This window comes from Sceloporus undulatus, chromosome 7 (genome assembly GCF_019175285.1).
Source record: "Sceloporus undulatus isolate JIND9_A2432 ecotype Alabama chromosome 7, SceUnd_v1.1, whole genome shotgun sequence".
NCBI lineage: Eukaryota > Metazoa > Chordata > Lepidosauria > Squamata > Phrynosomatidae > Sceloporus > Sceloporus undulatus.
In genome coordinates, this window is record NC_056528.1 from 16,495,393 (window position 1) to 16,519,670 (window position 24,278).

The following is a 24,278-nucleotide window of genomic DNA, read 5'->3' on the forward strand; positions in this document are numbered from 1 at the left end:
AAAGCCCAGCCCTCTTTGCATGCAAGCCCTGCCCTCTGCCAAGAAGAAGAGACCAAACAACCAGGCAGCCAGCTCTTGTATGTAGCACCTTTTAAGGCACGTCTACACTGGCCATTCCATCTGGAGCCAATCCAGAGCATCTTGACAGTGTACAGCATCATCATCAGCATCATAAAAGTCTCTTATCCCATGCATGGCTGAGATAGGGACACCTTTGCTTTTGGAGGGTTAAGTGTGCACATGTTAGAGGAAATTATCTTCAGGCTATGTGCGTCAGGTGCCTAAGAAACACAAATTAACGTTGAGTCGACCCGTCTCCAAGATTTCTCATTAGGCACATGTATACAAAAATTATGCATGTATACAAAATACATAGACATATATACAACATTATTTAAAATGTCATATAAAATGAGCTTCAGGCTATGTGCAACAGGCACCTATGAAATAACGATATTTCAGAATCCAAAACCTTCCTGATTTCGACTGTGCTTTAAACAATTAAAAATTAAGTCCTATATATATATATATATATATAAAATTATGAGTTAAATCAAATCAGTCCCGATGCAGACAGAATTAAGAGAGCCTTGGCTCCAAAGAAAGGGGGAAGGTTTATTAGCATTACATCATTAGCTCTTTGGTAAAGGGCTAGTGGAAAAATTTGTGAAGCTTACACAGCATTGCGAGATATCGGCCATTTGTTGTGGTGGCTGACCATTGTGGTTGTTGACTGCCATCGAGTTAGACTCTAACTTATGGCACAATGGGGAAAGTAGGGGATTTAATAGAGCCAGTGTGGCGTAGTGGTTTGAGTGTTGGACTATAACTCTGGAGACCAGGGTTCAATTCCCAGCTCAGCCATGAAACACCTGGGTGACTTTGGGCAAGTCAGACTCTCTCAGCCTCAATGTAAGGCCATGGCAGACCTCCTCAGAACCACTCTTGCCAAGAAAACCCCAGGATAGGTTTGTGTAAGAGTCGCCATAGGTCGCACAACGACAAGACGATCCTCTTTAGATGTTGGGTCACTTTTCTAACATGGTGCCTTCCTGTCATCCTTTCCACAAATGATGGAAGTCCTCTGCTTCTAGGAGGACCCCGTTGGATCCATCATCTGCATAAAACACACCAACACAATATAATACCTATCACCTCTGTGGGTTCAGGTGTGTAGCTAAGAGGGAGTCTGTGACTGTATTGTCCTTCCAAATAAAAGTTCTGTTGTTGATGTTAACTGATGTCTCAAGTTGACTTCAGCTTATGGTGACCCCATGAATGTTATCAACAGGTCTTGCAGACTCATGGCCATGGCTCCCTTGGTCGAATTTCTCCATCTGGAATGCCATCTTCTTCTCCTTTTCCTACTCTTTCCTATCTTATCAAGCACTGTTGTCTTTTCTTGTGAGTCACCTCGTCTCGTGATACAGCAACAGTTTCAGTCATGTTTAATCATTCAGGCTTGATTTACTTTTTGTGTTGTGTGCCTTCAAGTCATTTCCGGCTTATGGTGACCCTAAGGCAAACCTATCCTGGGGTTTTCATGGCAAGATGGGTTCAGAGGAGGTTTGCCCTTGCCTTCCCCGAGGCTTAGAGACTGTGACTTGCCCAAGGGCACCCAGTGGGTTTCATGACTGAGCTGGGAATCGAACCCTAGTCTCCAAAGTCATCGTCCAACACTCAAACCATTACATCATGGTTACTCTAGGACCCATTTATTTGTCTTTTAGCAATCCATGGTATCTGTAGTCCTCCAGCACCAGATCTCAAATGAAACGATTTTCTTCCGATCAGCTTTCTTCATTGTTCAGCTCTCAGAACCATACATAGAAGAAATGGGAAATATGACAGCATGGACAATCCTAACTTTAGTGTGTGTGCTGTGTGCCTTTGACATGTTTCTGACTCATGGTGATGCTAAAGTGAACCTATCATGGGGTTTGCTTTCTCCTGAGGCTGAGAACATGGGACTTGCCTAAGGTTGCCCAGCAGGTTTCCATGGCTGAGCTGGGAATCGAAGAAGCTTGCTAAGAAAACCCCTTGTTAGGTTCGCCTTAGGTTTGGTATAAGTTGGGAATGACTTGAAGGCACACAACAACAACAGCAAGCTACAAATACCTGGAGAAGTGTTCTCACCAGGAACATCTAGGTCCTCCAGCACAACCTTGGGCAAAAGTTGGACTTGGAGATTTCTAGAGAGAACATCTGAATCAAATCCACAAATAATCAAAGCTGCGAAAGTCAAATCCGCGAATGTGGAGGACCAATTGTAACAGTATTTCCCAGGGTATTTGGGGAAGAGACTTTATTTTGCATATGATATGAGTATACACTGCTTCACTTGCTTCAAAATGTGGTGTAAGTGTTGATGGATTTGGGGGCCCTTTTGCTTCTTTTGTGGCTCTTGCTCTAAAGCCCTGTCCTAATGGAACAAAAAAAGAAACGCTGGAGAAGGAGGAAGCAAAGTGAAATCTTTCTTCCCGCAGCATTGCGTCCAAGCTTCCTCTCTGTCTGTCATTGTTGCTCAATCAGTTTCTCTTTAGCAAAACCTCCAGGAACTTAATGGACTTTTATGCACTTCCTGGTGAGAATCATTAGGACATAATGGTTCTCTACGTTTTTCAGGGCAAGAAGTGGTCTTCCGGTGTTTTGGAAACAGTCACAGGGATAGGGAGACACACCTTTGTTTGGGCCGGGCAAATCCCTTTTTAAAAAACCATGATTTATGTACTTATTTATATAACCGTGCCATAAATGTTTGGCAGCGCTTTACAGAAGCATCCATGCAAATAGGGCACCGGTGGAAATACTTGTCAAAATGAACTTTGAAATATAAATACGATAATACAGATTTGTTTCCCCCCCCATGTTGCAAAAGCAAGGCAGGAACAGACACACATGTACTACGTAACCCCAGTCCTTGGAATAAAGGTGATGTGAAGAAGAAGAGGTGCCACAACTCTTCTAGGCACAGCTTTTAATGCTTCCGCTTGTAAATATTTTGTTGTTCACTCTTCCTCCTGGTGGAGGAGTGAGACACAGGGCAGTGAAGTATGATGCATTCTCCACCAGATTAGAACATTTACCTTTATCTTGTGCAGCAATCCTTCACACTACTAACGCAGCATCCACACTGCAGAAATAATTCAATTTGGCACCACTTTAACTGCTGTGGCTCCATGCTATGAAATTCTGGGGAATGTCATTTTGTGAGACATTTAGCCTCCTCTGTCAGAGAGCACTGGTGCCACCACAAACTACAAATCCCGGGATTCCAATGCATTTAGCCATGGCAGTTCAAGTGGCGTCAAACTGGATTATTTCTGCAGTGTGGATGCCGCCTTAGCAGTCCCATATTGCACCATACAGAATCCTTACTAATGTGTTTTTTGTGCTGATGTTGTTACCCATAAATCGTAATTCCTGTATATCACTGAATGTAATAGTAATTTGTTGTTGCTGTGTGCCTTCAAGTTGTTTCTGATTTATGGCAACCCTAAGACCAACCTATTGGGGTTGACAAGATTTGTTCAGAGGAAGTTTGTCATTGCCTTCCCCTGAGGCTGAGAAAGTGTGACTTGCTCAAAGCCATCCAGTGGGTTTTGTTGGCCATGCATAAATGTAATACCGATGGCTGAGGTTATACAAAGCTGGAGTCAGTCATTCATTGCATCTTGCATAACGGCAAACATTTGGGCATTGCTTCAAGAGAGAGATGACTCATTCTTAGGAACAGTTAAGGAAAAATTAAGAAAGGTGCATGAGTTTATTTACCAATTACGTGACTGAAGTAATAGTCTGCTATCGCAGATGGCTACAGATCCAGGCGAGATGAAGTTCTCCCTTGAAAATATAAACAAGAATTGGACCAGCCCAATCTAGGAGGAACTAAACAGGTAGCCATTATGTTATGGATCCCAAATCAAGCTCTTAATGTTGGCATGTAAAGCCTTATATGCTTGGTGCCAAAATCCCTGAAGGTGTGTCTTCTCTGCTAGAAAATGACGCATTTCTTAACATCCTCGGGACTCAGAGACATTTTGCAGATTGTCCCACAAAAAGCAGAGGCTAGAAAGGCATTGGCATTATCTGTGGTGGCACCTTAATGCCAAAGATCCTAGGTCTTCCCCTCTGAATCTAACCTGTCAATGAGAGGCTGAATACTTTCTCAGGCTTGCCAACTATGATGTGAAGTGTATCCGGTATAGTCTCAGAGTTTTAAAAACCATGGCTGTCTTAGTGAATTTTAAAAATGGAAGTTAGATGTAGACGCAGAGGGAAAAAAGAACTAAAATGAGTTTACAATTTGGTTCCTTCTTCTAGGAATAGCCAGGGATGCATACCCAACTGTTTCTTCTGAATTTGAACAACTAAATTTATTCCCTGTGTGTTGCTGCTGCCGTCCGGTGTCCTTTCAGGGAATTGCACAAATGCTGCAAGTAACCATGCAACTCTCAGATGCTAATTTGAGTTTGAATGTTAGATCATTTCTTTAAAATTCCCCTCCAGTGATGGCCTTTTCCCACTTTGGACAGAAGCAGCCCTCATTTGGCAAAGGAAGCTTCGGAGGCCATCCGGCCTTTGGCTGGTCTCAGCTGGTGCATCAGTTTTGCCACTAGCACCGCATCCAACAGCCCGTGCTGCATTCATGAAATGCATCCACTCTTTCCTGTGCAATCATTAAATGCAGATACAGAATATTTTGGGCAAATGTCTGAGATTTAGAAGGGCTGGGCTGGGGTTCACTTATCTCAAAACTGAGGTCCTTGATGCCTGGATGAGGAGGGACTCTGTTCGTTCTGCTGTGCAAGATCCCAAAGTCCTGCCCTAGAATCACATATTTGGAAGCAAGATGTCTAGTTAAAGCATCCCCAGGAGGTTGCTGTCCAGCCCCTTTGGCAAGAAATCCAGACAAGGAGACCCCACCATCTTTCTATACAATTGGTTCCACTGCCAAACTGTTCTTATGTCAAGAAGTTCCTTTTGATACTCAATGGAAATCTACTCTCCCGTAACATAGAATCATAAAGTTGGAAGAGATCCCAAAGGGCATCCAGTCCAACCCCATTCTGCCATGCAGGACGACACACTCAAAGCACTCACAGATAGTTTCCAGATCTGGACCATGCTCCAGTTTCTCAACATCCTTTTTGAATTGTGGTGCTATTACTTCCCCCAGTCTAGGCATTATAGTTCTATTGGTGCAGCCTAGGATCATAGAAGTTGAAAGGGACCACAAGGGCCATCTAGTCCAACTCTCTGCCATGGACAAATACACAAATAAAGACCTCCGCCATATATAACAGCCAGAATGGATTAGTGGTTTGGGAGCTGGACTATGACTCTGGAGACCAAGATTCAAATCCCCGCTCAGCCATGAAACCCACTGGCTGAACTTGGGTATGTCTCACTCTCTCAGCCTCGGAGGAAGGCAATGGCAAACCCCCTTAAAACAAATCTCGAAAAGCAAACTCCATGATAAATTTGCCTTAAGGGTAGCCATAAGTCGGAAACAACAGAAAAGCACACAACAACCAAGGATCGTGTTGGTTAAGTCTTCTTGTGGCCAAGGTTATTCTGACTTTGCAGGGTGTTTTTTCCTTTTATCGGCTTCCCGATATGTGTGACCTCTCCGGAGTGGAAATGAAAAAGATCTCCAAAGCAAATCTATGATCTTGACTGGTTTTTTGCTGGTACAGAAAGCATACTGCAAACTTTTTATCTGGGCGCTTATCTTGAGTGTGCTCTGGTCAATAGACGTCCAGTCTCTCAAACGGCTATTTGCACATGATCTTGGAAAGGAGAGAAATTTGACATGTTATTATGTGCTCCGTATGCCCTTTTGACCACAAACTGGCCTAGTTTTTCTGGGGCTTGCCCTTTATTTTTATTTTAAAGAACATTTTTCTCAGTTTGCCATTTGGAACAATGCTTGTATTTCAAACAGGGCTGGAATATTGTTGGACTGCAGCTCCCAGCAGGCCTAAATGCAGTCAATGGTGAGGTGCGATGGGAGCTGGAGTCCAACCAGTGCCTTAAAACAAGTTTCTGAGGTTGAATGGCTATTTATTGGATGGCTCCCATTCCACTTGCTAGAGCAGCCTTTCCAGCCTTGTGCTGTCTAGGGATGATGGGGATTGTAGTCCAATACATTTGGGGGGAAATCGGGTTGGAAAAGGCGAGGCAAGTTCTCAGCGTCTTTCATCAATGAAAAACCCTGTCTTGGAATTCAACAGAGAGTAAACCCATTTCTGGCAGGGCTTTGTTTCTGACATGTATGTCATTCTTTCTTTTTTAAACATTTATCTCACGTATGCAATACTTTTCTTATTGATCACAAGGGAATATTGATCCAGCGAAATCTCCCCAGGTTCCATCTTGACTCTGTTTAGATCCAGCTGGCCTTTCTTAAGACAGCTCTCAAAGTGAGAATATCCTCCTCCACCATCCAGGCCTTATTTATTGCATTGTTTATGACATTGTTTATGACCTTCTTTGTTGCTTTGTTTATTACATTGTTTACTGTGTTTCTCCAGCCCTCTTTCGCCTTCCTCCCAACGCTAAAAACCTTGCAAAACTATAGATCCCGGGATTCCATAAGATGGAGCTGCAGCCCTTAAAGTGGTGTCAAACTGCATTATAGCTTTATAGTGTGGATGTGCTTTTGGAAACCCTCCCCACCAGCCCTTCCCCAGACACAGGAAGCCACCCCTGGCCTCTGAGCATGTGCAGAGAGCTCACTTGGACTCCCGCCTCCTCTCACCTCATTTTGGATTCTTTTTTCTTTCAAGAGCTGAAAGCATCTCAGGCAGGCAGGCAGGCAGGCAAGCTGCCATGAAAGACTGGGTCTATGCCAGGTAAGGGGGAAAGATAGGGGTGTGGGTGGGCGATGGTTGGCACCTCAAGGCTCTGCTCTGTCCCCTTGGGCATCTTGTGCCCCCTGGGCATCTTGGGTTGGTGCTCTGCTGCCTTGCCATTTTTGGCTGCTTTGCTCCCTTGGCATCTTGTGTCCCCTTGGTACCTTGAGAGACTGCTCTGCCCCTTGACATCCTGTGCTCCCTTGGCATCTTTTGAGGGGCTGCTCTGCCCCTTTGGCATCTTGTGCTTCCTTGCCATCTTGAGGGGCTGTTCTCCCCCATTTGGCATCTTTTGAAGGGCTGCTCTGTCCCCTTGCCATCTTGTGCCCCTTTGTCATCTTGGCTTGCTCTGCCCCCTTGCCATTTTGCGCCCCTTTGGCATCCTGGGTTGTTGCTCTGCCCCCTTGGCACCTTTGAAGGACTGCTTGGCCCCCTTGCCATTTTGTGCTCCCTTGGCATCTTGGGCTGTTGCTCTTCCCACTTGGCATCTTGAAGAGCTGCTCTGCCCCTTTGCCATCTTGTGCCCCCTTGGCACCTGGGGGGGTCTGCTTTGCCCCCTTGGCATCCTTCTTCTCTTCCTGCGCTCATCTCTCCAAAAGCAGGACCCGCCCAGCTTTGGAGAGGGAGGGTAAAGAGTGGCAGGAGGAGGAGGAGGAGGAAGAGGAGAGGGAGGCTGGCAGGGACCATCTGGGCATCCAGTGGGCACCTGGGCACCTCCAGTCCTGGTGCTGCTGGGGGTGCTGGCGATGGTGGCGAGGATGGCCCTGGAAGCAGCGCCTGTGTCCCGCCTGAGGAGCCGCCGGGATGCCCTTCTGCGCAAAGGAGTCAGCTTCGAATGCCAGAACGAGGAGGAGGAGGAGGAAGGAGACAAGTAGGCACAGCATTGGGCATCTCTTTCTATGGGGAAGGGTGGCATTTGAGAACAGGGACCTATTGCCCTGGCTGGGAAGGAATGGGCTGCTGGCATTGGAAGGAGCCTGGGTTTTAATGCACTGCACCCCAAATGATGCACCAGATTTTATTCTGATTTTTTGGAAAGCTTTTTAGATGTTGGCAATGTGTGTGTCTCTCTCTCTCTTCTCATCCACCTGCATTTTCTTCTTTGCCAGCCCAGGAGGGGAAAGCAGAGCTCTCTGCTCTACTGCTGCTACTGCTGCAGAGGGATTGTTTGGGGGGGGGTTTCAAGAAGGAGGGGAGAGAAAAAGAGGGGGTTGCTTTGGGTTTAAAGGAGGACTTACTTTGGGTTTAAAGGACGGGGTTGCTTTGGATTGCTCCCCCTTTCCTATGGTTTTGATCTTCCCCTCTTCTAGAAAACTAGCCACATTAGCAGACACCCTCCTCTTACTTTCTCATCCATCCTGTTCCCCCCTCCCCCAATTTCTTCACTTCTGGATTCAGTCCCATTCCCGTAGATAGATTCTCCTGCCAAAATGCAAAGGGAGGTCTGGTTTTGGAGATCTGGGGCCATAAAGTCATCAGATCCCCTCCTCCTTTCCCTGAGTTTAGCTGCAATGCTAACCATTTCCAGATTGTATTTAAAAATGTATTTCCCACCATTAACCATCAAGTGCTTGCCTTGGTCTAGAATGGATCATCAAGACCCATTGGATGCACAAAAGACCTGCTCCTGGTGGCGAGGAAACCAATTCACTTATTTTATTGATTTCAAGGGTTTGTATTCCGCCTCGGTATGATACTGGTGAAGTGTGTTTCCTATGAGACCCTCCTGTTGTGTGTTTTCTAGTGGTGTAGTAGAGCCATGAGCTTTCATAGACTTAAATCTACTCCCAAATGCATCCAAGGAAGTAGACAAGTTTACAAAAGCTCCTGCCGCCAACTCCTTCCTTCCAGTGAGTCTCAAAGGTGCCACAAGATCTCTCTACATAACTGGATGGAGAGAGAGAGAAAAGTTTTGTCTTAGATCGCAGCCTCGATTGGTAGTAAATTCCATAACAGAGGAAATACAAAAGCTTCCTCTGACAGTGGTTTCCAATCCTCACCAGAAATCCTGTTAAGAGTCTTATCAGCCAGAGCAGGTTGCTTGATTCAGATTTGGCACTGGGCATTTTTGGAAGCGGCGTCTCCATAGCTGAACTCAAAATCATGGCATTGGAAGTGTATGGCATGTATGGTGGCATCTGTAATAGAAGGCAATCTAGTCTCTGCTTGAATACTGCAAGGAAAGAAGAGCTCATCCTTACGCATTCTGTTTCTCGGCTGAACAACTCTTGCTGTTAGCAAAGATCGCTTAATGTTCAACCTAAAGCTGCAATTTCTGCTTTTTTGGTTCTAAACTTGTCCTCTGGAATTACAGAGAAACAGGTTGCTCTATCTTCCCCATGACAAGCCTTCAAATATTTGAAGGTTGCTGCTGTCCCATTTCCTTCTTAATTTTCTTCTCCGAGGCTAAATATACCGAACCCTTCACCCCTTTTTGCAGAACCCTGGCCATCTGGTTTGTGCTCCAGTTTGCCAGTGTCTGTCCCCAAATGCAGCCAAATTGATGCACAACAGGCCAGAATGATGACTTCCTGCATGATCTGGACTCTTTCCTTTTGGTAATGAAGCCCAGGATTGGATTAACTGTCTTTGCCGCTGCATCACACTAATGGCCCATATTCAGTTTGTGTTCCACTACGAGATCATTTTTGCTAGTACTGCTACCAAGTGAGGAATCCTGCATCCTATACTTAGCTTTCTTTGGATCCTAAATGTAAGACTTTACGTCTATCTCTGTTGAAGCTCATCTTTAAGATATCTTGGATTTCAGATCCCATAATCCCCCAGCCAGTGGGGCCCAAAGTAAGTTCCCCAAACTCTGTGATATGGTAGGAACAGATGGAGAGATCATTCCAGAAAGTGTTCTTTCAGGGTCGTGTGGTGGACAGCGGATAGGAAGCGTTGCCTCAGCATCTGCAAACAGGAAATTTAATGCTAGGGATCATTACAAAATGAGACTGAAAATCAGACAGCCAAGATCTCTAGCGCCGTGATATAAATCTCTGATGCAATTGGATTACTGCGTGCAGTTCTGGTGACTTCATCTTTGAAAGGATACTGGAAAAGGCACAGAAAAGGGCATCTGAAAAATGATCGAGTGTCTGGAAAGGCTGCAATTTGTTGCTGTTGATGTTATGTTCTGTTGTTATGCGCCTTCATGTTGACTTATGGTGACCCTCTCATAAAGTTTTTTTTTTGCAAGATGTCTTCAGAGGAGGTTTGTCATTGTCTTCCCTTGAGGCTGAGAGAGTGTGACTTCTTGCCCAAGGTCAGCCAGCGGGTTTCATGGCTGAGTGGGGAATCGAACCCTGGTCTCCAGAGTCCTTGTGCAACACTCAGACCACTATGCCAAGTTGGCTACTATTGCTGGTGCCAATATTGCAACCCTGCATTTCATATAAGTGGGTGGAAATTCAGCAGTCTCCCTTTCGGTCGCTCATATTTTTTTGGCCTAAACATCTCTGAAGTTCTTGGAAATTACCGTCTGGGCCACAGCAGAAGCGACGCTGGATTCCTTTGTTGCAAGATTGCTTTGAGGTCTTTCAAGCAACTGAGTGACGACAGTCGGCTTTTGCCAGCGCTGTGGTCAGACCATGCCAGGTCGACAGGTTGGTGCCAGCTTTGCTGTTCCCATTCTGTTTTGGAGATTTTTTGAACCGCGTCCATTATTTGAAAGGATTTCTAGTCTGCAGTCGTAGCGAAATAGATTTCTGTGGGTAAATGTTTGCATTCCAACTGTGTGGCCAGAGAATCACAGGAGCATTTCAAAGGATGCCAGGTACCTCTCCTTTAGAAAAGGTCTGAGGGCCAACCCAAGAAATTTGCTGCCCAAGGTACAAATGATTATCCATTCATTATTTTATTTCAAGGATTTATATCCTGCCTTTCTTCCATTCAAGAGATTCTTCCGCACCTTTGTATGTATGGCCAGCTATAAAGGTCAGCTATAAGGAGCAAAACATGGCCAGCTATAAGGGGGCAAAACAAAGGCATTGCCCCTCCAAATTAGAATCCTGCCCCTCAAAATGAAATGTTCCTTCAACCCCTCAATTTCTAGCATTGCAGTAACTGAAAGTTCCAGCTGTTTGAGCATTGGACTATGACTCTGGAGACCAAATCTCCACTCACACACGGAAACCCATTGGGTGGCCTTAGGCATGGCACACTCTCTCAGCCTCAGAGGATGGCAATGGCGAACCTGTTCGGAAGAAATATGCTGAGAAAACCCATGATAGGATCGCTTTCGGTCACCACGAGTCAGGAACAACTTGAAGGCACACAACAAGAAGTACAGTCATCCCTCCACATTTGCGGATTTGACTTTTGCGGATTTGATTATTCATGGATTTTATTAATATGTTCTCTCTAGGAATATCTAGGTCTCCAGCACAATGCTATGGTCAACTGTAACCAAAAATCACACTAAAGGACCTAAAGATTCCTAGAGAGAATGCTCTACTAGGCCTTTGTAGCTCCTCCAGCGCAACTCTATGGTCAATGTCTGGCAGATGTTGACCACAGAGTTGCACTAGAGGACTTAGAGATTCCTAGAGAGGTGTTCTCTCAGGTAAAAACATAGTGTTTTTGTTGTGTGTGGTTTTCCTGTTAGGGTCCTGTGGCCCTAACCCCAGTGAATGTGAAGGGACAAGTGTATTTAGAAATAGTATTTAGGCCTCCGATAGCATTGTGGTTCCTGGTACGACGCATCTGTGCACGATCTGGAGACAAAGCGAGCTCTGCGCACCAGGATGAATTCTTTCCTATTGGTGTATCTGTTGTTATTCAATGGAGAAGGGAACTGTCCAAAACCCTATAGTGGGATCCACTAGAAGCGTCTGGTGGTCCTTAATCTTTTGCAAAAGCATCGCATTTTACCAGCTTTTGGATTAGAGTGGAATTGTGATCTTTGCTTGGCCCATCCTGCGATGTTGTGGTTGCCTTGTCTGTTGTGTTTTTAGTGTGTTCTGGCAAAGGGTAGGGGACTCTAGTCTTCTTGCAGACAGCTAAGCTCGAAATCCCACGTTTTAAACTCAGCTGCATCCAAGCCAATGAGTGTGCGTCATTCATGCTTAGCCTTCTTGGTTCCTTTCCTTTCTCCTTTCCTGTTTCTTTTTTCTTCTTTCTTTTTTTCAGATTGCCTCTCTCTCTGTCTTCCCTCTCCTTCCCTCCTTGCGGTAGCTTCTTGTTCATACTAAGTGGACAAGAAATCCTAGCAGCATGAGGTAAGAGAGGAGGGCTTTGGGAGCGTTTTGCATTCCGGCTCTCCTTCCTCGAAAAGCATTTCAGGGTATCTATGCATTGTCTCTTTTGCAATCTTGCAATATTGATTGACCATGGTTTTGATGCTGCTGGCTAAATCTATAACCATTTTCCTAATCGTTGGGTATTATTTTTGAGCTCATAAACATGCTGCAAAACTAGCCTAAAGATAACAAACTCTCCTCCACAAAACTAAGGAGTGGGCAGAGAAGGAGGCAAAGGAAGTTTTGGGATGCAAGCTTATATATTGCGCTGCCTTTTCAAAGACAAATGTGTCTCTCATAATCCATAGTTTGAGGCGTACCAGGAAATGTCTGCATTTCTATCAAACCTATCCAGGGGTAGCTGTGTTGGCCATGTAGCAAAAGTACAACAACACCCAATATCCACGAGACAGTGATGCCTTTATTGGCCAGTATGCATCTGAGGAAGTCGACTTAAGGCTACGAAAGCTCATGCTGCCAAGTTATTTCTTTCAGTTAGTCTCAAGGGCGCAACAGTTGGCCCTCCGCATTTGTGGCTTTGGCCTTTTTTTGGCATAATATCTTTATGGAGATGTGCAGTTTTTGATGAATATGTCCTCTCTAGGACTAGAATATCTCTAGTCCCTCCAGCGCAACTCTGCCAGAAGTTGACCATAGAGTTGCACTGGAGAACATAGACATTCCAAGAGAAAACACTTCTCTAGGCATTTGTAGGTCCTCCAGCATGGTTCTGTGATCAACATCTGCCAGATGTGGACTATAGAGTTGCACTGGAGGACATGGAGATTCCTAGAGAGGTGTCCTCTTTGGTAGAAAGCATAGTGTGTTTTTTATTTGTGGGCTTTCCACATTCATGGGGGGTCCTTCACCTGTAACCCCAGTGAATATGGAAGCACTACTTGTACATCCTATTTTGTGGATTTTGGATGTTATTGTACTTTGCTGTTGCAAGGTTTGGCCACAGGAGGGTACTAAAGAGCAGCTGATCTTACATCTTGATAAGAAGATTGTATTATTATCCTGATGTTTTGGAGAGAAGGAAAGAAAGAGGAGGAAAGGGGAGTAATGGCCTTCTTAATGATTCCAGAGAAAAATCCTAAGAGAGGATGCTCTCTGAGCTGAGATTTGCTTCACTTAAAAGGCATGTTTGTTTGTTTGTTTGTGTCTTTTCTGGAAAGAATGCATCAATATCTCTTGTGATTTTCTTTAGCTGCCGCAGATGTATAAGCGTCCTTCAAATATTTGGAGTTAAGCAACAGTTGTGTTTCCAGGAGAACAACTTTTGTTGGGTGACCGATAGGCAGAGTATTGCTGTGGGAGTCTCCAACTAATAGGACAGACGCGGTGTCTGATCGCTTCCACAATGTTGTGCTTCTTTGTGCATCGATAAGGCCCATGGCACACATGCACTGCTGTTGTTGTGGTGTGGCTTCACATCATTTCTGACTTGTGGCGACCCAAAGGCAAACCTATCATGGGGTTTTCTTGGCCAGATTTGTTCAGAGGAGGTTTACTGTTGCCTTCCCTTGAGGCTAAGAGCATGCAATTTGCCCAAGATCACAAGAGCGTTGGAGTCTCCTTCTTTGGAGGGCTTTAAGCAGAGGCTGGATGGCCATCTGTCAATGGGGATGCTTTGATGGAGAGTTCCTGCATGGCAGAATGGGGCTGGACTGGATGGCCCTTGAGGTCTCTTCCAACTTTATGACTCTATGGCAGCCTACTTGCTCATTCAAGGGTCGTAACACCCAAAGCCAGCCAAGTTCTTTTGGCAGTGGAGATAGGACATTTCACAAGAGCGCCCTTTTCCTGGCAGTGAAACAAAACCATCACAATACATTAAACCTAATAACCATCTACAACAATTCTGTGCCACATAACAGATACAGACTCATGGCTCAGTGCTATGGAATTCTGGGGACTTTCATCATACTGGGACAACTGGAAGTATAAACGGGGATTATCCTGTGGAAACCGCGCATTCGCAATTACGATTTTCACATGGGTGTTTTCATTAAATGGCCATGATCCTGGGGATATCCAGTGGATATCACACAATTGCAGCAGAGCTTTTTGTACGACACCACACTGAAAAGCAGTTCAAGTGCCATTAACCTGTGAATAACCAGGCAGTTAAAGTGGCGTCCAACTGCATCATTTCTGCAGCGTAGATATAGAATCCAGTGTAAAATCCTGGGATCTGTAGTTTTGCAGGGCCTTATAGCCTCCTCTGCCCCAAGAATATTGCTGCCTCAGAAAGCTACGAATCCCAGGATATTTTAGGATGGTCCCCTAAAGCGGCATGAAACTGCATTATTTCTGCAGTGCAGATGTAGAAGTCCAGTGAAAAATCCTGAGATTTGTAGTTTCGCAAGACCTATATGTAGCCTCCTCTGCTCAAGAGTGCTGATGCCTCACAAAAACTACAAATCCCAGGATTCCATAGTATTTAAGCTACAGCAGTTAAAATGGTGTCAAAGCTGCATAATTTCTACAGTATAAATGTAGAATCCAGTGTAAAATCCTGGAATTTGTAGTTTTTCAAGGTCTTTAGCCTTCTCTGCCAAAAAAATATTGGTGCCTCATAAAACTACAAATCCCAGGACCCTCTAGGATGGCGCCATGGCAGTTAAAATGGCGTTATATTACTACCCTTGGGATGGTTATTTCTCCTCATATTCCCAAGGACTTCAAATCCCAAGGTGCACCGCGTCACTCGGGAGGCGGGGATTGGCTGCCGAGCCGTGGAAGGGGGCGGGCCCTTTCGGTTGCTTAAATAAGCCGGCCTGTAGCCCCTGTCTGTTATCTATCAACGCGCCCGCTGATTGATCGGGGCGCTAGAGCGTGGGTGCTGATTGGCTGGCGCCACTGTTTGGGGGCGGACCGCTTTGGAGATGGCTCTGAGGGGGAATGTGGGCTGAGGGGACCGAGTCGAGCCTTGGAGCTCAACCGAATCGGCGGTTTCGGGGCTGGAGGGATGAACCTCCATGGAGTCCCGGAACCCCGAGCCTCGCCTCTTTAGTGTCGCCCAACGGTAAGAATTAACGGTCGGAATATCGACGGGGGCGGGGCTTGAGGAACTGATCTTAACCCCGCCCATTGGGCGTGGCCTATCCGGCAAATGATATCGATCCTACTGGACGTGGCTTAGTCACTAATACCGCTTAACTCCGCCCACTGGGCGTGGCTTAGTCATTAATACTGCTTAACTCCGCCCACTAGGCGTGTCCCAATTCCTAAGGGGCGGGGCTTGTGGCTGTAGAAGGTTCTACGTTGTAGAAATAATGCAGTTTGACACTGCTTTAACTGCCATGGAATCCTGGGATTTGTAGTTCGATGAAGCACTGTCAAAAAAGGCTAGAGGCCCAGTGAAACTACAAATCCCAGGATTTTAACATTGGATTCCTGCAGTTTGATGCCATTTTAATAATAGAATCCTAGAATCATAGAGTTGGAAGAGACCACAAGGGCCATCCAGTCCAACCCCCTGCCGGCCATGGCTCAGTCCTAGGGGATCCTGGGATTTGTAGTTTCGCAAGGCACTAGCACTCTTTGACAGAGAAGGCCAAAGATCTTGCAGAACTACAAACACCAGGATTTTAACATCGGCTTCCTGCAGTTGGGCACCATTTTAAAATCCATAGCCCTTTAAATTCTGTGGGGTGGAAATGAGCGCCCAATGATACGGAGTTAGTTTTCATATATTAGTGTCTTACCTTATAGGGTTGTATTTTATTGTCCGTTTTTGTTTACAGTGGTCCTGCTGCGTTCGCTGGGGTTAGGGTTGAAGGACCCCCATGGATCTGGAAACACCACAAAACAACAACAACAACACTATTTTTTACCTAAGAGAACACCTCTCTAGGAATCTCCAGCGCAACTCTGTGGTCAGCATCTGACAAAGGTTAACCATAGAGTCATGCCGGAGGACCAACAAATGCCTAGAGAAGTGTTTGCTCTCGGAACGCTTGGGTCCTCCAGCACAACTCTATGATCAACATCTGGCAAAGTGGCGCAGGAGGTCCTAGAGAGGACATAGTCCTCAAAACTGTGCATAATCAAAGCCAAAGATGCCAATGTGGAGGGCCATTTGTATGTACCCTTTGTTGGAAAGGGCGTTATAAATAAATGTTGTTGCTATTATGATGATGATGATGATTAATTGTTTTCTGGATCCAGCTGTAGATGGTGGATGATTGGAGCTAAGGCGGCAGATACACAGCTTGCTCTTCCTACCCGAGGAGGACTATTGGGTCAATATCCACGTATCATGACAGCATCCATGCTCTACTAGTGTTGAGTTTGTTGTTGCTTTTGTGTGCCTTAACACAAGGTTCCCACTTACGGCAACCCGAAGGCAAACTTATCATGGGGTTTCCTTGGCAAGATGCGACTTGCTCCAAAGCACCCAGTGGGTTTCATTACAACTCGCATCATGCTCACCGGGGGGACAATGGGTACTATAGTTCATCTCATCCAAAAGACGCAAGGTTGTGGTGGGGGGCTAACATGAAGCAATGTAGTGAGCTGCAGCTATTTCACAACAGGGGTCCAAGGCGCTCTGCGGGAATCATCCACTTTGAGACAGCTTTATCTATCTTGGCCCAGTGCCAGGGAATCCTGGGAACTGTAGTTTTGTGAGGCATTTAGCTTCCTCTGTCAGGTATCACCATCAACTACAGTTCCCAGGATTCCCTAGCACTGAGCCAGGGCAGATAAAGCAATCTCAAACTGAATTATTTTTGTAGTGTGTGTTGGACCAGAGGAAGAATGTAGTGGTTGCAAGAGAATTCACCCTGGCTGTTGCATTAGGTCTCTGTTAAAAGCATACCAGCCCAGCTGTTAGAAAATCATGGCAACCTCGAGGCAGAAAGCCCATGTTCTTCATCTCCTTCCTCTTCCCCACCAAGAGTTGTCTAGACAGTACCTTCCCGTGCGGTTGGCATGGCTTGGCTCCTGCTTCCCTAGATTCACAAACGCAGGGCACACAGTGAGCTCCGTGATGTCCCCACGACTGTCGCCGCTTGCCAGATGAGTTTGCAAGGACAGCTGGGGGACCTTCCAAAGCCAAGGACTGGATGCAAGGCACATTTGGGCTGTCGGAGCTTGATGTGGGCTGGAGATGCATGCGCAAGAATTTCTGTGAGTATGCGCCGGAAGAGGAGAGAGCAGGGTGTTTGACATGGCTGGGGTAGCATGGGATCTAGAACGTGGTGCCATTGGGGGAACATTGATTGTCTTGTCCTTTTCACGTCCTTTGTGCCATTCCGCCTTGTGGCACACCAAGATGCTGGGACAGAGCTGTCCTTTATATTTTACATATACAAAGCCCATTTTATCTTCTATAGAGCAACTTTTGTCAGATGTTGACCGTCGAGTTGCACTGGAGGATATGGAGATTCCTAGACAGGTGTTCTCACAGGTAAAAAGAACAGTGTTGTTCTGTTCGCAGTTTTTCCACATTCACGGAGGTCCTTCACCCCTAACCCCAGCAAATGTGGAGGGACCCATGTATTTATTTTCTGACGTACGGTAAGTGTCCTGCAAGACTTCTGTTTTTATCGAGTTTACAAATAATCCAGATTTTCACAGAAAGTAAAAGAAGGAACCCCAGTTTATGGCAAATGGGGTTGTCCAAAAGAGTGTGTCTTAAGTCTGGGATGCTCTGCAGAGTTGTGAGAACAATTTTTTGGCATCGGCGTTGGCCTCCAGTGCTTTCAGCTGGCATGATAACATTGGGAATACTATGGATCTGGGCAGGGAAGGCTCAAGGGTGCTCTTAGGCTCTCGCTGGCTTTCTTTGCAGTGTTTTAACCCTGTTCCTCGGCCGGACTGTCTCTCAAAGCAGCTTACAAAAAGATCAATAAGAACAAGACAGTCCCCGATTGCAGGCTTGCAATCTTAAAGACTCAACGCGATAGGGGAAAAAAAAGAAAGGAGATGAGGAAGGGTAGCAAGCAGGCGCAGAGATGGGCTTTCAAGTTGCAAAGCAGTTTGTGAAATGAGTGGCTGGCATGGATGTTGTTTCAGGTGAGGAGGAAACTGAAGGAACTGGTTGTCCCAGCAGAGCTGCCAAGTAACCTCTAGGCCAGTGCTGCTCAAAATGGAGGCCTGTGAACCGGTGCTAGTCCACAAACGCATCAATTGGGGAGTTTCCTGGAAAAAAGAAGCCATTGTATCCAATGGACACAAATGTGGTTTCAGTTGGTGATGCACTAAGGAAAAAAGAATGCCAGTCTTTCACATCAGACAGCTTAAGAAACACTGTTCTGGGTCAGTTCCCAACATTGGCTCCCAGATGTTGTTGTGTTTGTAGCTCCGGTCAGTATGGCAACCTGGGGGTGAATGGGAGGATTCTGGGAACTGTAATCCAACAATATGTGGGGATCTAACGGTTGGGAAGCCGTGCTCCAAGGACTGTTGTACCAGTCCAGCAAGGGAGGAGTAGATGTCTCTTGTGTTTCAGGATGTGCTTCTGGACTCAAGTTTCTGTTTGCATTGCGGTGCTTGTCTTGGTTTGATTGAAATGTCGGGAGGTGAGTGTCATTTTTTAAAAGATGGAGTTGAAGGCTGTGTGTCCCTATCTGGGAGTCAGTCTGCATGGCTTTTTAAAAAAACAACAACTAATGAATGCATTAAATTTATATCCCACCTTTTTCCCAGCAAGCAACCCAAGGCATCTTACAATACAGATTAAAACATGATAAGTTCCATCCCCTGAGACTGGAGCAGCATCAAGTCTGGTAAGAGGGGGACATGGGTACATATAGCCCACTCTCCTTCCAGTGTGTAGTTGTTGTGCAGGTGTTGGTTGTTTTGCAACCAGCACCTGCTAACATTTCCTCTTCTCCACAAAGTATAGGAGCTCTGTCCCTTATTTAACCTGACAACTCTGTTTGGGAGATTCTGATTTGTTCCAAGGAGGCTTGACATTGCCTTCCCCTGAGAGCATGTGACTTGCCCAGGATCATAGACCAACACTCAAACCACCATGTTCAAAACAGCCTTCTTCTGTTTGGCATTCTACAGATTGTTGGACGACAACTTCCATCAGCTACAGCCACCAATGACAGCCATTGAGGTGATGGAGGCTGTAGTCAAAACATCCGGAGGGTACCAGGTTTTAGAAGGGGGGGGGGGCATTCTTGAAAAGGAATATCTGTTCTTGTTCTAATGCAGCTAGTTTTCCTATCAAGTTGTTCCTTCCCTCTCGGTGCTACTTAAACTGCCAGGGCTGCTAAAGCCCCAAATTTATGGCCTTGTCTGTTTCTGCTGTTTGTTTTGAGCTGTAATATATGACTTCCAACCTCTTTGGGGCAGGGGCTTGATTTATTGTCTTGTTAGTATGGAGCCTTGTCTGTGTGCCCAAGGCTAATTCCGGTACTTCTGGAATAATTGGAATTATGAGATGCATTTCACGTATGTATTGACTTCATCTGTGGAGAAGGACACTCTGTGACTGTGACTATCTGAAACCACTTTTCCATCTGTTTCTTCGATATGGTGGACTGGGCAACACTTCCCACCATCTCCAGCCATATTGTCGCAGGATTTGGGGAGCTGTTGTCCAGTCCATTTACTTTTCAAAAGATGGCCTGCATTTTTTGGTGCAAAGAATTGGCCATCAGGGAGGTTGAAAACCTTTTCGGGAAGCCACGAGGGAACTGGAAGAGAAGTTATTTTATAACTTTTGGCATTTGGATTTCTCCAGTAATCACGAAATCACAATAAAGAGCAATAAACAGGACTCTGACTCATTATTGGGCAATCTGAAATTAATAGGAGATGTTCCCAGCAGCCCTAGCCAGCATTCACTATAATGAGAAATGATGGGAGCTGTAGTCAAGGAGTCTGGAGCAATGGTTCTCAAGCTGAGTCCTCCAGATGTTTTGGACTTCAGTTCCCAGCCAAGAGGGCCGACAGACAGGATTCTGGGAGCCGGCGTAAAACAAATATCTGCAGGACCAGAGATCGAGGCCCAACAATTTAGAGCAGGGTTTCTCAGCCAGAGTTTGCTAAAACAATCCCAGTTCTTGATCATTGCATCTGGTTCTTCCACCAAGTTTCCTTTGGAGAGAAGCAGGAGGAGCAGAAAAGCCGGGAAGGGGTGGTTTTTGGTCTGCAGAACTGATCAGGTACCTTGATCCTTTCCAGTTGCCGGTGAGGCCAGAATCCGCGTTGACCCACAAGTGTAGTTTGTGAGGAGCCAGACGCTGTCTTCTCCAACAAGAACAACAAAGAACCAGCATAATACATTTACCAGGCGAAGTTGCTTTCTGCCTTTAATTATATTGCTCAAGCTGGAAAATGCATCTTGGAGTCTGCCTGCTCTTGCTGCTAGACAGAAAAAAGACCTCTATTTCAGTCCTCTCCGCTTGCATTGGATGAAACAGTGGATGGAAAAGAAGCACTTCTCTTTACACTTCTCCCCAAGCTTCTGTTTACAGAAACCTGTCTTCCCCAAAAACATCCCCCCCCCAAGCTGCACAGTGCTTCTGATCCAACTGACGTTCACTCCTTGTTCTCTTGAGATAGAAGAAGCTCAAATGGGATTATATGAGGGCTCCAACCAAGGAAGCTCATGCTGCCAATTTCTTTCTTTCAGCTAGTCTCAAAGGTGCTACAAGATCTCTCTACATACTATGGGTAGATCAAGTCAGGGTAGGCAGAATCAATTGGGCTATATAAGTAGATTTCTGAACAATTTATGCTTGGTTGACCAAGAGGGCTTTTGCGGATTGGTTGTGTGTGTGTTTTTTAAACTTCTGGCAGCTGAGCAGAAGCATATTAAATGACAAATGTGTATGTTTGTGTGCAACAGGTTGGCTTTGTGTTGACCTGAGATCTCTTAGCTGCTATGCTCCTTGGCTGTAAAATATGAGTGTTGCTTTCCACCAGGGCTTTGTGTAGCTGATTTTCCCATTAGAATCCCTATCCAGTAGCAACTTGGAAGCAGGTGTGTGTGTGTGTGTGTGTGTGTGTGTGTGTGTGTACCAGCCATAGAGCTTCTGGAGACCAGGGTTCAATTCCCAGGTTGGCCATGAAATCCATTGGGTGATCTTGGGCAAGTCATGTACTCTCAGCTTCAGGAGAAGGCAATGGCAGACCTCTGAATAAATCTTGCCAAGAAAACCCACTTTAGGGTCACCATAAGTCAGAAACAACTTGAAGGCGCACAACAATAACTATACATAGTATAATATAATATCTAATTAAACTATATAGATATATAGAATTTAAAGACATAGCCGTATTAGTCTGTAGAATCAGTATGTAGAGAGATCTTGTAGTACCTTTGAGACTAACTGAAAGAAAGAAGTTGGCAGCATCAACTCCACTATATGCATCTTAGGAAGTAGACCGTTGTCTACGAAAGCTCATGCTGCCAACTTCTTTATATCAGTCTCAAAAGTGCTACAAGATCTCTCTACATATATGGATATATAGCTACATATCTCCAGGGTGGTGGCTTCTGAGTTGCAATGGGTAGATGATTGGCATTCTGCTTTGGCCCATTGTTTTGTGTCTCCTTCTGCTTCTGAGCCCCTGTCTAGCATCAGGTTCTGGTTGGTGGTCCTTGATGGGGAAAAATATGTGTATCCTGAAGACCTGCACATTTCTGCTCAGCCACGGAAACCCACTGGGTGACCTTGGGCAAGTCACATGCTCTCAGCTTCAGAAGATGGCAATGACAAACCGCCTCTGAAGAAACTTGCCAAGAGAACTCCATCATAGGGTCGCCATAAGTCGGAAATGACTTGAAGGCACTCAACAACATCAACAACCAAAGACCCCTTGCCATTGCCCACCTCCCAGGAAGCCTGCTTTCTCTTTATCCGCAGCTCATCTGTCACCTAGCATATAGAACTTGTGTGCTGCCAGCTGTGCGGTTGTGGCTTCTAACAGATGATCCATTTTCATGATTGGAGGGCAGTGTGTTTGTGTGTCGAGAGGAAGCTGACCTCAAAAGGATGCCTGAGTTTATGTGGAAACAGAATACAGGAGCAGAAGTCCAAATGTATTCTTTGAGCCTCCTACATGCAGAAGGGGTGGGCAGCCCTCCAGATGTTGCCAAACTGCCACTCCCATCAGCTGTAGAAAGCATAGCCGTTGGTGAGGAACGCTGGGAGGTGTAGTCCACATGGTTGCATTTTGCTCACCCCTGTGACACAACCTTATTGAGGCGAGGGGTTGCTGCAAAAATATCCTCTTATGCACATACACACACCACACAGAGGTGCCTCGCTGGCTGGCTCTTTTGCTTAAAATTCTCTTTGCAACCGTTTCGGTAATAGAGGTCCATCCAACCAGAATTATTTCTATTCTGGTTTCTGTGGCAACCAGCACACCCAGCCTTAGCGTTAAATTATAGGAAGAAGTGTGGTGTGTGCATGTGTGTGTGTGTTAAAAAAAGGGTGACAAAAGCTAGCTTTCTAACCCTCCGAATAAAAAAAGAGAGCAACACCCCATGAGTCTCTGTCTTCTCTGTTCCTGTCTCATGCAATCCTTTCATATCTCTAGGGCATCTGGGATGAGGGTTGGTTTATTCAAAAATACCTTACAAAAGCTTTCTAGTACATGGATCAGTTGCATGTAAAAGGCTGCAGTATGTCCCAGTTCTTCTCTGCGGTTCCTCAAATGATACAGTTATTGGAGGTTAAAGACCAGCAAGAGCAGTGGACGAGAGATGCTGGACTAAATCTGGGTTGCCTTGCTGAAGCTTTGGTCCCCTGGAGGGTTTGTTTGGGCTGCGGATGCAGGAAAGAGCATCGCTAAATACTTGTGCTTTGGAGCTGGTACGTTAAAATAATCATAATCATAATAAGCAGAGCATAAAGGTTGATTCCAAAATCCTCCTTATTGGATTTTCCCCCTTGGTCTTTGCTTAAGTGTGGCAAGAGTGAACCAAAGTGAAGCCACGCTTGCCACAGGACTCCTCTGATTCTCTTCTTTCTCCAGCTTTGTCACCTCTGTCTTTATTTTCCTGGTGTTTTGTAGTAGAGATTTCTTGTCCCAGGTGGCTTGGGAACAACCTCCTGAAACCTAGTTGGCAGCCAACAGGTCTGGAATAGCGGCCAAGTTGAATAGCTTAGCCAACTGGGACAGGCAGTAATGGTGGAGGATGATCTGAGTGGCACTTGGTGGACGGTGGCCCTCAGATGTCAAGGAACCTCGTCTTAACTGGGAGCCCTGGAGGAAGAATTCATGCAAAGGGAAAAACTAAAATCAAAAGCCAAAATCAAACTGGAGGGCCGGACCGAACAGATTCCGGATCATTGTCTGGAGACAAGGGGAATGTCACTTTGAGAGAGTCAGCATGGTGCAGTGCAGTGATTCCCAAACTTTGGTCTTCCAGGTATTTTGGACTTTAACTTCCAGAAGCCCCAGTCAGCTTGGCCGACAGCAGAAGTCCAAAACCTAGGGAGGGCTAAAGTTTGGGAATCATTGGTGTAGTAGTTTGATCATTGGATTAGGACACCACAAGACCAGGGTTCAAATCTCTGCTCAGTTGTGGAAACTGATTGTGTGTTCTTGGCCATCTCCTAGCTTCAGAGGAAGGCAGTGGCAAATCTCTGAGCAAATCTTACCAAGAAACCCCAGTGATAGATTTGCCTTGGGATGGCCATAAGTCTGAAATGAATTGAAGGCATACAACAACATCAACAGCAAACTCATTTTGGCACCCCAGATGTTTTTGGGAGTATGAAGAATCATGCCCCCGCTTGTGTTTCTGCATGAGTTACTGTTGTCTACGTGACTCACACAGAGATGCGACAGGCAACCTGTCCTACTGTATCTCTGCATCAGCAATATTTGGGACTCAGGGGAATGCTATAAATAGTCATAATAACCCCCACCACTTTGCTTGATCCTTAAGCAGAGGTTAGTGGGCCTCCTTTACCCAGGCTGTGGGTGGGATGATCCTTGCAAAGGACATTTTTAATCATCCTGGGCTGGACTGTGGGAGAGGTGTATGCTTCAGAGGTGAAAATCCCAATTTCCCATATGAAAAATGAACCAGACATCCTCGATGCGAGGAGGTTAATTGTGATAGAGTCTAAGCCGGATCTCTTTTCAACAAAAGGGGGGTGTTGGGCTGTTTGCTCAGTCTCCCCCTTTTTTATTTTAAATCTGCTGCAGGATAATCTCTTCTCACAGATTGGGGGAGAGAGAGGAAGAG

General features: G+C 45.7%; 1 protein-coding gene across 4 annotated transcripts in view; it reads left to right on the forward strand.

Moving 5' to 3' along the window:
• The first annotated feature begins 6,815 nt into the window (after positions 1 to 6,815).
• The window catches only part of GARNL3 (GTPase activating Rap/RanGAP domain like 3), a 55,742-nt gene continuing 38,279 nt past the window's right edge, over positions 6,816 to 24,278 (forward strand). For 2 of the 4 annotated variants that reach the window (XR_006105049.1, XM_042479644.1), the window contains exon 1: positions 7,562 to 7,728. Coding sequence is in view for 3 of the 4 variants with exons in the window: in XM_042479644.1 (XP_042335578.1) it covers positions 7,604 to 7,728 (125 nt within the window). In the remaining variant the exon portion in view is untranslated. Of the gene's footprint in view, positions 6,858 to 7,561; positions 7,729 to 14,979; positions 15,132 to 24,278 lie in introns of those variants that run through there. The other 2 variants (XM_042479646.1, XM_042479645.1) reach the window with 2 other exon arrangements.